At 34.8% G+C, this 12,838-nt stretch overlaps 1 protein-coding gene across 1 annotated transcript in view; it reads left to right on the top strand.

The window, feature by feature from the left end:
- ATG2B (autophagy related 2B) overlaps nt 1–12,838 on the top strand; it is a 64,729-nt gene that overhangs the window by 4,014 nt on the left and 47,877 nt on the right. Inside the window, 5 exon segments of the mRNA XM_008590487.1 lie at nt 3,828–3,990; nt 5,768–5,915; nt 6,182–6,289; nt 8,538–8,697; nt 9,801–10,048. Of these exon segments, the coding sequence (XP_008588709.1) occupies nt 3,828–3,990; nt 5,768–5,915; nt 6,182–6,289; nt 8,538–8,697; nt 9,801–10,048 (827 nt within the window).

Here is a 12,838-nt window from a genome sequence, read left to right as displayed (position 1 = left end):
TGACTTTGGTGTTCTAAACACCCAGTTCTAACCAACCGAGCTAACTGCGAGCCCTAGTTTTTGCAAATTTTAATGCTCTATTTTATCTCTATTTTAATTCTCATGCCTTGGTTCAAATTGATAAGGATGTATTCTTTTCCCTGTTAATCTTATAGAAATAAGTATTAAAAGGAACGTGTAATGTTTGCTTTTCTTTAATTGTCAAGCACACCTTGAATTCCTAATAAAGCTCAAAATTTATTAGGTAAGCACTGTGGAAGATAAAGAATAGCCAACATTTAAAAAGTGTTTACTTGGTATCAGGAACGATGATGGTAGCTTTACATGTATTATCTCATTTATAGTAACAATAACCCTATGAAATAGGTACTAGCCCTATTTTAAGGATGAGGAAGTTAAGACTTGGAAGTTAAGTACTTGTACAAAGCCATCCAGCTGGTAAGTGACTGAGCTAGGACCTGAATATAAGCTGTGTTTTAAAGATGTGGTCTTTAAACATTTGTTCAATTATCTCTTAATTTTTTTTTAAACCGTATTCCCTTGTATATTTTTAATTTGATTAAAATTTTTTTTATTATAAGTTTAAATAGTTATAGAGGATAACTTGTGTGGAAGTATTGCTATAAAAAATATAACTTTTTTTGCTTATTAGACTCTAAATACCCACCATTATCCATTTCAAAATACTTGAACAAGCTCTTCATTAATATTTGGAAATTTGACATCGTATCTTTTTCTATTGTACTCAAATGTCCATTCTACTCCTTATGTAAAATTCTCTCATAATTTATATATTTTATGCTTAAATATTTTACTGATAGTTATCATTTCTCTAGATAAAAATGTGAGTAAATTAAAATTGATAATGGGCTTTCTTTTGCATTAAATGAATACTTTCTAGTGTAACATTTCCTTTAACAATATTTTTTTTTTTTTTTTTTTTAGTTATTTTCTCAGTGGTTACTCTAGGGCTTACCATATTCATCTTATCAGTATCTTCAGATAATCATTAACCTTTAAGTGTTAAGATTTTTCCTCTGGATTGTGTTGTTATTACAATTATTATAAGTGTGTAGTTGATCAAACTGGTATAAATTTATTATGCATTTTGATAATTAAACACAAGAACTTTTTTTCTGATTTTTTTTTTAAACACAAAAACTTTTATTGGAAATTTTCTTTTTCTCCTCTTCCCTAATTATTTCACGCATCCATAGATGAATATATTTACAGAGAGAATTCAGTAAGGCTCAGCATAAATTTTATTCTAAATTTTTAAAATTGACACAAGTTTGAAAAATACTGATGTCGTAAATCAGTAGATGAGAACTGAGGGATTTCGCAGTAGTGGTATCACTTCGTTCTTTGAATTTCTTACACCAAAAAAAATGTATAAGATAGGGAAAGATCAGAAATTGTACTGCTGGCCCTGCCTGGAGGTTTTTATGCCTTAGCACCTAAAGGAGGATATAGGAAGGGAGAAAGATGTGGCTTTTTTGACTGAGTGGGAGAAGGAAGATTGTACAAGGGGACCATGGGACGGGAGACCCAATATAATGCCACCACTGTATGTACTCTTCTCAGTTTTAGGAGAGAATGTATTTGGAGATAGACGATCTGCATGTTTACGCCTTAAAGCCATCCACGCCCGTGTATTCCTTGGAAAGTCTTTAGGATTACACAAACTTCAGCTTGAAGAAAGCCTTTTTAAAATAGTAATCTCCAAAGATAAAACATGAGCCATATCAAATCTCACTATTTAGCTTTAGGGTGTAGAAAAAGAATTAGAACACTACCCCATGCAACATAGCACACAGAAAGTACTTTACGTGTAAACTGGCATTTAACAAATATTTGTTATTTTAATTTAAAGAGTATATTGTTGGCTTGCCTCCCTTGGTTAAAGTGTGTCTTACAACACCAAGGTCAGGGTTTGGATCCTTGTTCTGGCCAGTGGCAAAGAAATGCAAAATAAAGACAAAAACAGCAACAAAACCCAACAAAATAAAAAGCACACTGTAAAAAACAAACAAACAAACAAACAAACCAAATTGCATTTAATTGTTCTGCTAATTTTATTTACATCCAATCTGTCTTCTGTTGTAGTCTGGTTTGCCCTATCTCTCTGCTGAAATTGCTCTTGATGGGGTCAACAATACTTTAAATATCATGGAATCACATTTAAAAATCTTTGACTTCTTGTTTGTTTTTGTCACTCTTGACCACTCTTTTTAATATTGTCTTTCCATGGTTTTCTGGGACATGAGACATTCTTGACTTTTCCTGTTCTTCTTTGTCTGCCTTTTTCATAGTTTCCTTCGCAGTCTCCTCCTTCTGAAAGTGTTTCTTAAATGTTGGTTTCTTAGGGTTCTGTGTTAGATCTCCCATCATTTTACTCTATGTAAGTTCCCAAAGGCATCTCTTCTCATCTCTGTGGCTTTTGTTATCCCTATGTTTATAATGTCCATCTCTATCTCTAGTCCAGATGATGCTCCTAAGCTCTAGACCAGAATATCCAGCTGCCTCCTGGACACCTCCACCTAGATATCTCCTCACTGTACACTTTGGAACTGAACTCATCTCACCCCTAACCTGCTTCTCTAGGTTTCTCCATCTCCATCTCCATTTCCGTAAATGGTACCTCTATCCAAACAACTGCCCGAGCCAACATCCTGGGTGTCATTCTCTTTTTTTTAAAGTTTTATTTTATTCTTAATTGACTCATAATAATTGCACATATTTATGGGGTACAGTGTGATGTTTTGATACATGTATACATTGTGTAATGATAAAATCAGGGTAATTAGCATATCTGTTACCTCAAACGTTTATCAGTTCTTTGTGGTGAAAGCATTCAGAATCCTCTCTTCTAGCTGTTTTAAAATATACAATACACTTGTTTACTGTAGTCACCCTATTGTGCAGTAGAACACCAGAACTTATTCTCGTATCTAACTATAATTTTGTACATTATTAGTTCCTTCTGGGTGTCATTCTTAATTTTTTCTTTTCTTTATCCCTCATGATGCAATTACTCATTCTGCTTCTAAAGAAATTACAAAAATCCCTCTACTTCTAACTGTTCTCAGTGTTGCTATCCTTGCCAAACCAATATTGATAGCTTCTATTATAACCTTCCTGCCGGAGTTTTGCTTTTCTTCAGTTAAGGTTTTACATGTCAGCAAGAGGGGCCCACTAAAAGTTTGAAACTCATCAAGGTAGCCTTGCTTAAAATCCTTTAATGACTTCACATTGATCTTGAGATAAATTTCAGACTCTTTAATGAGCATTACAAGGCTTTTTGGATCCCATTGTCTCATCTATCTGGACTTATCTCTGCTGGCAAAACCTAAAGCACCTTGCTAAAATCTAAAGCAGCTTTTCTTTTTCAAATACTCTTGTGTCTCAAATATATATGCTTGTACTTCTCTGACCTCTGCTTTCTTTTAATCCTTCCACATGCTATTGTCTCTTCCTGGACCACTTGGCCTGGCCTGGTTAGTTCCTTCTCAGACTTCTGGTCTTACCTTAAAACAGCACTTCATCAGGTGGCCTGCCTTGAATCTCCAGGTTAGATATGATTTCGTGCTCAAGTAGCACAATGTATTTCCTCTGTCATACAACTCATCACACTTTAATTACGTGTCTCTTTCATGGTATACTATCTTGTAAGCTTAGTGAGGACCAGGAATCATCTTTATCTTAATCTCTGCTTTCTTTATCCCCAGTGCCTGACATGTGTGGGCGTATTCAGCATCTTTGAATAAGTTAACAATTTTGTGTTTTTATATGTATGATTTCAAATTGAATTTGGCTTTTTTCTTTAGTGTCTCAATGAAATCCTGGAGTCAGCAGATGCACCTTTAGAAGTCACTGAAGGATTCATTCAGTCAATTTCTCTGTCAGTTCCATGGGGTTCCTTGCTACAGGATAATTGTGCACTGGAGGTGAAAGGGTTAGAAATGGTCTTTCGACCTAGACCTCGCCTAGGTAGGTGTGCTATTTACTTCTGTTTTATTTGTTTCTGTTTTTATTTTTTCAGAGATTAGGAAAGTAACCTAATTGAATTGAATTCAGTATTTGATTTATTACTTTGTATTGTATTTGTGAGATTTTCGGTTGATAAAATATTAAAGACTTGGCTCTATGTAGGATGTGTGTGATTATACCTTTAGAGTTGTTTCTTTCTCTGTTTACTTACAGGAACTGTAGTATACAGATGATTTGGTTTACTTAATTATTTGTACCAATTATCTAAACTGACTTGTCTTAAAGATTTAAAGTAGTCTGCCAGAAAGCAAGGAAGAGTGCTCAAAGATTGATGGAGAAATGTTAAAAGGACACAGGACTGAGCTTTAAGGGGCTTCATTGGCCACCTCTGGGACAAATTTAATATTAAAGATAATTATGATAGTAATGGATTATAACCTATTAAATTAAAAAAAATCCTTAAATCCATAATGATACAAATAAATAAGTATATAAGGTTGGCAGAGAGAAGGAATTGCTTTTCTTTACAGTAGAATACCTACTTATATGTGTAAAAAAATGATGGAATTAGATAGCATTGGTCAACCCAGGTGAAGGATATGTAGGTGTGCAATGATGGAATTATAATCCAAGTGCTGCCTGAAACACCAACGTTTAAATTATTCTTAGTAGAATTATAGTGACCTGTATTTTGAAAATTGATAATGCATGCATAGAAAGCCTCTTTAATAATCTGATATTTAATTTACAAGAATATTTTTTTAACCGTGCTAAGTAGGTGTAATACTTCCCTAGGGAAAATCAGACTTTTAAATATTTTACCCTTTTAAGATATTCCATTAAAAGGGCTTTTAAATTCCGTTTTGGAAGGCAATAACTAGTAATCTCTGTCAGTCTGTTTGGAATAATGGAAGGAGGTGTGGTAGAATTTCCTCATGAGGGAAGATCTGGAAAGGATTTTTCACAGTTCATGTGTTTCCTCCTGCAAGGATGCTCTTCTGTTTTATCTACATTTTTACTAATTTCCAAAGCCTATGTCACTGCTACTTCTATCAGATTTTCTGTTAATTCCTTCAGCTAGAAGAATTTTCCTCTTCTCTTAGACTTCATAATGTTTTCTGTTGATATTCAGTAGTTGCCTACTAATACTTTTAGTCATATCTTATTTCTTCCACCAGATTGTAGGCTCTCTGAGGGTAGAATTCATAATTTATTTTTCTATCTCCTACAGCAGAGTTAGCACACTATGGCCTGCAGGCCAAATTGGGCCTGTCACCTGTTTGCTTAAATAAAGTTTTATTGGAACTCAACCATGCTTATTTATTTGCTCTCTATGGCTGCTTTTGCACTATAGTGGGAGAGTTGAGTAGTTGTGAGTAGACCATGTGGCCCACAAAGTCTAAAATATTTGCTGTCTGGCCTTTTACAGAACAAGCTGTCAACCCCTGCTCTGTAATATTTAGAACAGCACCATGCATGTTAGATGCCCATTAAATACTTATTGAATAAATAAGCCAATTAATATTTGGTAAACATATAATATGCAATGAGAGCACATGTCTCTGGACTTTTATCTGTGATTTTTTTTTTTAATCTCAGTTATAATGTAATGTTTGAATCTCAAAAGTAATTTCTAGAATATTGTTTCCCTGGGTAACATCATGATGTTAAAAATCTTGTGAGGGACTGAGAATTTATATTTGAAATGTGTTATTTTAAGAAATGGCATGGTTGTAACTCTGAGGAATTATTTAGGATTAATCCATACTTTTTGCAGCAACTGGTTCTGAGCCTATGTATTGGTCAAGTTTCATGACCAGCAGTATGCAATTGGCAAAAGAATGTCTTAGCCAGAAACTGACAGATGAACAAGGAGAAGGATCCCAGCCTTTTGAAGGATTGGAAAAGTTTGCTGAAACTATTGAATCCTTCCTTCCTTCCTTCCTTCCTTCTTTCCTTCCTTCTCATTCATTCATTCATTCGTTCGTTCGTTCGTTCGTTCATTTTTTTTTTTGGCTGGCCAGTACAGGGATCCAACCCTGGACCTTGGTGTTAGGATTTGGGGATATTTTTAAAGGAAAGAAATTCAGCTTTTTTGTTTTGTAAGTTCTTATCAAACTAATATATATTCCTTTTGTTAGAAGTTATTTAGTATGTGTATTGTCTCTTACATTGATGATTACTTGTTTACTTTAGTACTAAGAAGAGTAAAAGTCACTTTTATAGATACTGTCTTAAGAATTGAACATGTGCCAGAAAATTCCAAAACTGGAACTGCACTCGAAATTCGAATAGAAAGGTAAGAATTCTTATATCTGAAAACAAATGACCCTGTTCTAACTCTCACATTAAATTTCAAGATGCTTTTGGAGATTAGATACTGATATTAAAATATTTCATAATTTCAAAGTAAAGTGCTGCTCTCCAAGTTATATTCTAATCCCATTATTGAAAACTTAAAAGTACCAGTTGGAGTATAATTAAATATAATACTGTGGTGAATTCCAAGTAATTTTCTGTTAATATCAAATCAAAATAAGAAGTACAGTTGCCCCTCAGTATCCATTGATTGGTTCCAGGACCTCTTTTGGATTACTGGGATGCTCATATCCCTGATAAAAAATGGCATAGGATAACTTATGCACATCATCCCATATGCTTTAAATCATCTCTAGATTACTACAATACTTAATACAACATAAATGCTGTGTAAATAATTGTTATACTCTATTGTTTAGGGAATAATGACAAGAAAAAGGCAATTTTTATGCAGTTTTTTCCCTCATATTTTCGATCCATGGTTGGTTGCATCCATAGATGCAGAAGCTGTAGATACAGATACAGAAGCTGTATTTGAGTGCTACTAAATTTGAGGCACTCCTGTTAGAGAGTTTCAGTTTTTCATATGAACAATGTAATATTTAGGAATGTTTCATTAATGTGAAAGACTTCTTTGCTTTGCTTTGCTGTGCTTAATCTAAGTGCTGTATTATATAATGTATTATATTATATTATATCATGTATTATTTTATAATGTGTTTAAGGCTGATCCTTTTGTTAAATAATATTAGAAGAAGCGGTCATCTATAGTTTAGAAAAAAAAATTGTACCAATTCCAGGGGTATCAAGATTTAAACCTGAGAGGAAAGCTGTTAAGAATTTAGGAGTTATTTTGGAAGATCCTTCTCCTAACTTCAAGATAGAAATTGATTTGTTTATTATTTTAATTAAATTATAACTAACAAAATGTAAGTTTAATAGAGTCCTACTCAATATAGAATTAAATTAAGTATTACTTAGTAGAGAATACAGATTTTAAGTGGTGAATATGTTTAGACTATTGTATCACCTACGTAATCATCATCTACCATCAAAATATAGAATATTTTCATCACTTTAGAAAGTTCCCTTGGGCTCTTTGCCTGCCAATTACCACTAACCAGTCTGACTAGCAACCGTTTTCTATTTTCTTTTTTTTTTTCTTTTTTCTTGTGACTGGTAAGGGGATCGCAACCCTTGGCTTGGTGTCGTCCGCACCACGCTCAGCCAGTGAGCTCACCGGCCATCCCTATATAGGATCCGAACCTGCAGCGGGAGTGGCGCTGCGCTCCCAGCGCTGCACTCTCTGGAGTGCGCCACGGGGTCGGCCCTGTGAGGACTATTTTAAGGTAGTAAAATAATATTTTACTACCTTAATATTTTAAGGTAGAGGACTTATTTTGCAGTAGAGTAGTAGTTGCTTTTAGTTTTCTATGTATGCCCACTTGGACCCCCTAAAAATAGCTCTAAAATATGCACACACCTTAGCGTTGATTTCAGGTTCACCTGTGTCTTAATGCTATATGAACTACCAACAGAATTGAGCAGGATGAAGTATGTTAGTGTTGATTTCAGGTTAAAATGTGTCTTAAGTTCATGTTGTATGAACTGCCAACAGAATTCAGCAGGATGAAGTATGGCCACTGAGCACCAAGGACACTCTGTGTATCTATTGGGTTCCTTTACTGAATTTTAATCAGATATGTTATGGTTTCTGTCTTTCATACAACATACCTATTAGTAAAACAGTTATTATTAACAGATCTTTGAAGTTAGGATGTGTTACCTTAAATGGTATCTAAAATCTCATGCATTAAGAACCATATTCTGTGTTTTGTTTAAACTGAAGATTAGTCACACATATAAGAATTTGAGAAATGTCATTCATGTCAGAGTTGTGATTTGGAGCCATATGCTGTCTCACTGTTGCCAAGAGATGTTTTGTGAGAGAGTGCAGGAATTGTTTTCCTTGAAGATACCTTGAGTAAGTTATTTTTTTCCCCACATGTAAGAGCCTCATAAATTTACCTCTCTTGGAGCTAAGGTCTCTTCATGAAAATATTTACTGTAGTAGAGCATGGTGTTGCTGGCCCACGTTTTGGGCATGTTCTGAAAAGTGCTAACACTTGAAAATCCCTTTAGCTAAAAAAAGCATTGTGCATTTCTTATCATTGCAAATAGGTTTTTCTAGGAGTTTTGTGTAAGTTCTCTTTGTTTTTAATTTTTAGAACTGTATACTGTGATGAGACTGATGAGTCCTCAGGAATTAATGTCCATCAACCCACAGCTTTTGCTCACAAGTTACTTCAGCTCTCTGGAGTGTCTCTCTTCTGGGATGAGTTTTCTGCATCAGCAAAATCTTCCCCAGTGTGTTCGACTGCACCAGTGGTAAGCAAAACTGAACAAAAATACCCCCAATACGTAATCATAGATTTTTAAAAGGTTTAAATGAGGGCTGTTAAATTTTGTTAGGATAAGATGTGTTAATGAGTCTCCATCTGCTTTGAGAGTTAACAAATGTTCAGTAATGGGGAAATATATTTCAGAGATTTTAAAATACTCATGTTTATACTTAATGTCTTTCCTACCAGTTAGTTGTGTATTAGTTTGATAGAGAAATGTTGGATACTATGAGGGTACTTCAAAAAGTCTGTGGAAAAACAGAATTAAAAGATAATATGAATCTTCCCGTGAACTTTTTGAAGTACTCTTGTATGTCTTGGGGGAAAATGGTATACTACATCTAATATCCTTTTACAAGAAAAACAGGAAATCAAGCAGTATTCACATTTACCTTACATAGCGAGTGTACTGTTGAAAATTTATCTAATAAATCATGTCTTTAAAAAGCTTTATATTTAAGGAACTCTGTTAATCCCTTCCAAGAGCAGAGAATCCTTTTATAAGTTAGTCATTCCATAACTTACCTTTCATGTTATTTCACAAATCAAGTTTTCTTTTTTCCTTTTTTTTGTCTTTTTTTTCGTGACTGGCAACGGATCGCAACCCTCAGTGTCGCGCCCGTACCGGGCTGGGACCGGCAACGGGATCGCAACCCTCGGTGTTGCGCCCGCACCTCGCTCAGCCAGTGAACGGCCGGTCTGTATGTGGGATCCGAACCCTTGGGGGGAGCGCCGCCGCGCTCCCAAGCGGCGCACTGTAGCAGTGTGCCATCAGGCCGGCCCACAAATCAAGTTTTCTTAATTATACAGTGTCTATTAGGTTTTTTTATTGCTGTAACTTGAACAGATATTGTGCTTTTTTTCATAAAATTGTTTTCCATGATTTGCCTTTAGCCTTTGTTACCAGTGTACTGTGTTAACATATTGCGGTATTTCATTTTCTCTATAATATACTGTTTTATCCATTGTAACATAATACAGTTTTACATTCCATATATGTTATTCTTCTTGACATTTATATTTTGCATTTTAATTTATTTACACTAAAGTATTTTAAATCGTTACTTTATTCTTATTGCATTATTGTAGGAAACTGAGCCAAAGCTGTCACCTAGCTGGAACCCCAAAATTGTTTATGAGCCACACCCACAACTAACTAGAAATTTACCAGAGATAGCACCCTCTGACCCAGTGCAGATTGGAGGGTTAATTGGTAGGATGGAATTGAGTCTCACATTGAAACAGAATGAAGTACTTCCTGGAGCAAAGGTCAGTGTTCATTTTATTCTCCATAGTAAAAACCAAAATAAAACTACAAGTATTCTTTAATCTATTCAGTGACCCACTGATTGATTACCATATGTTATCCTGTAACTTAGGGTACCTGCCATCTCAGAATTAGCATTTTTACTCTTAGTTGGTGCCTCTGTCCTTAGGTCACAAAATTCATTGAAGACTGCCTTTACCCTGTTGCTACAACTTGGGTTTTATAAAGAGCTGCCTTTTACACTCACTCTCCCCAATTCTAACAATTCAAAAACAAACCAAAAAAACCCCTTTTTTATATTAGCCATGGTTTCATTAGTTCAGATAACTAGGAATTTATTAAATGATCTCTTTCTATTATCATAAAATTAAGTTTACAAAGGAGAAGTGATTTGGAAAGCAAGAAGTTGACTGTGGAAGATGTTTGTTTAATTATATATATGTAAAACTGTCCACTCATCTATATTTTGGACAGAATGACCATTTTTATAGTTGTATAATATTTATGAGCACAGATGACTTTTTCCATTATGTCTCATAGCTTTTTGAAGACATTGTATAAAAACAACTGTACTTATTTCTTAGGGAACAGTATTGATTCATTCTGTTGGACAATCAGGAAACTTGAATTTATTTAGTCAGTTAAAAATGTATTTGTCGAGCCTTATTTTTATACTTTGAAAACTAACTTTATGTATAAACTCTAAAATGTTGTTTAAATTAGGAAGATAGAATGATATATTCATTTGTTTATTTGTTGATCTACCTAGCTGTAGATGTTTGAGTGACTACTGTATGCCAGGTCCTGTGCAATTCTTGGTACAGATGCAGAGATGAGTGGGATACAATCTTTGCCTTAATAAAAGATACAATGAGGGATCTAGAAACTCTTGAGGGAACATGGAAGAAGGAGCCACTAAATACATGTGAATGTACATAAAAAGATTTTCAGAGGATTGAGGAATCCCCAAAAGCCCTTTCTTGGGTTGGAACACCTGATTAGAGTTGGAGTGATAATTAGAATGAAGACATTCCTATTAGTGACTACTCCCCTCCCCCTTTGTTTACTGTTCTGTCCTACTTCAGTTGGTACAAAATCCTTTCACAGGTCTTAAACTTCTTCATAAAATAACACGATGGGATTGTTAATAGAGCAGATAGTTATAGGTGTGTGTAAAAACTATAGGGAATCCCCTGCTGTGCTAACATCCTTGGGAACCTACTATGTCTGTGTCTTTGGGGAATGCATTTGCTATTTCTTTTTTTTCTTTAGTATCTTGACCTAGAGAGCATTTGCCATTTCCTTAAGAAGGAAGAATCATAGGAATAACTTTTGTAGTTATATTTTGATCAATTATGTATAGACCTCAACATTTTTATGTTTTCTTGGAAGTATGGGGATCCAAACCCTAACATTCATATGTTTTTGATCTTCATGCAAACCCAAACTTTTGCTCATTATGTATTGATTTGTGTAAATGCCCTTTATATGTTACTTCTGGAGTTCTGCCTATTAGATGATAAGTAAACATCTGGAAATATTACATGGTGGTATTGTCAGCCAGCCAGTTTAATATTTGGAGATATGCAGTATTTCAAAAAGTTCATAGAAAAATGGAATTAAAAGATAATATGAATCTTTCCATAAACTTTTTGAAGTACCCTTGTATGACCATCTTTGCCTATACAGTATCTTTTGTGTAGTAACTTGAGTATTTGAGTACATATTCTTATTTAATGAAAGTGAATGCTAAATGGAAAAATGCATTGAGAAACATGGACTTCATATCCTTAATACGGTGTAGACAAAGGTGACATCAGTTAGGGATGCTCAATGTCACATCTTTAGTCTCTTTCTGATGTTCATTAGACTTAAGTCTTTCAACTGTGGGTTCAAAATGTTATGAAAGATTTCATGTTTCTCTTTTTAGTTCTGTGAGAACAGTTCCTCCTTGAGTAGTGTGTTTATCTGGTGTTTCACATATTCAATTTTAGCATGTGTTTTCAGGAATGCATTATACTTGTGTATGAAAATAGGGGACAGCCTGTATTGAATTGAGAGGTATTTTATTTCAGTTACCATGTTACATTGAGTTGAAATTCATTTTTTAGTTATGTTCTATCTTTTATATATCCAAAAGTAATTAATATGTACTTTGTTCTTTGTATACTAAACTCAGAATGTACTAGTAATGAAATATGAACATTTTAATTTCTATGAATTAGAAATAACACTCTTGGTCATTCATTCTAATGAAGGTCAGAGATTGTGTTTTCTTTTTTTTTTTTTTTTTAAGATGACTGGTAAGGGGATCTTAACCCTTGACTTGGTGTTGTCAGCACCACACTGTCCCACATGAGCTAACCAGCCATCCCTATATAAGGATCTGAACCCATGGCCTTGGTGTTATCAGCACCACATTCTCTCAAGTGAGCCACAGGCTGTCCCCAGAGATTGTGTTTTCAATACTAAGAAATTAAAAAGCAATTTTAAAATTTGGCATATAATTAGAAACACATTTTCCTACTCTCCCAGCCTTAATTCCTTCCTGGTTTACAGCCTGGGACCACAGCACTCAGTAAGGAGCCCCATAAAACAAACAGTCTATAGGTAGGACAGAGGGGAGCCGTGCAATGGAAGGAGGGAGGGCTTTGTATCTGGGTCAGCCTAGGTTAAGATCCCAGCTCTGGATTTGTTACATGGCCTTGTGCAAATCACTTAATCTTTGTGAACTTGTTTCCTCATCTGTAGAACAGGATCAGTAATAAGAATTAGAGGACATAGATATAAAAGCAGTTAGTGGGCCGAGCCCGTGGGCACTCGGGAGAGTGCGGTGCTGGGAGCGCAGCAGTGCTCCCGC

The sequence above is a fragment of the Galeopterus variegatus genome, unplaced genomic scaffold (genome assembly GCF_000696425.1).
Source record: "Galeopterus variegatus unplaced genomic scaffold, G_variegatus-3.0.2 Scaffold6147, whole genome shotgun sequence".
Classification (NCBI taxonomy): domain Eukaryota; kingdom Metazoa; phylum Chordata; class Mammalia; order Dermoptera; family Cynocephalidae; genus Galeopterus; species Galeopterus variegatus.
This window is presented reverse-complemented; position numbering and strand designations above follow the sequence as displayed.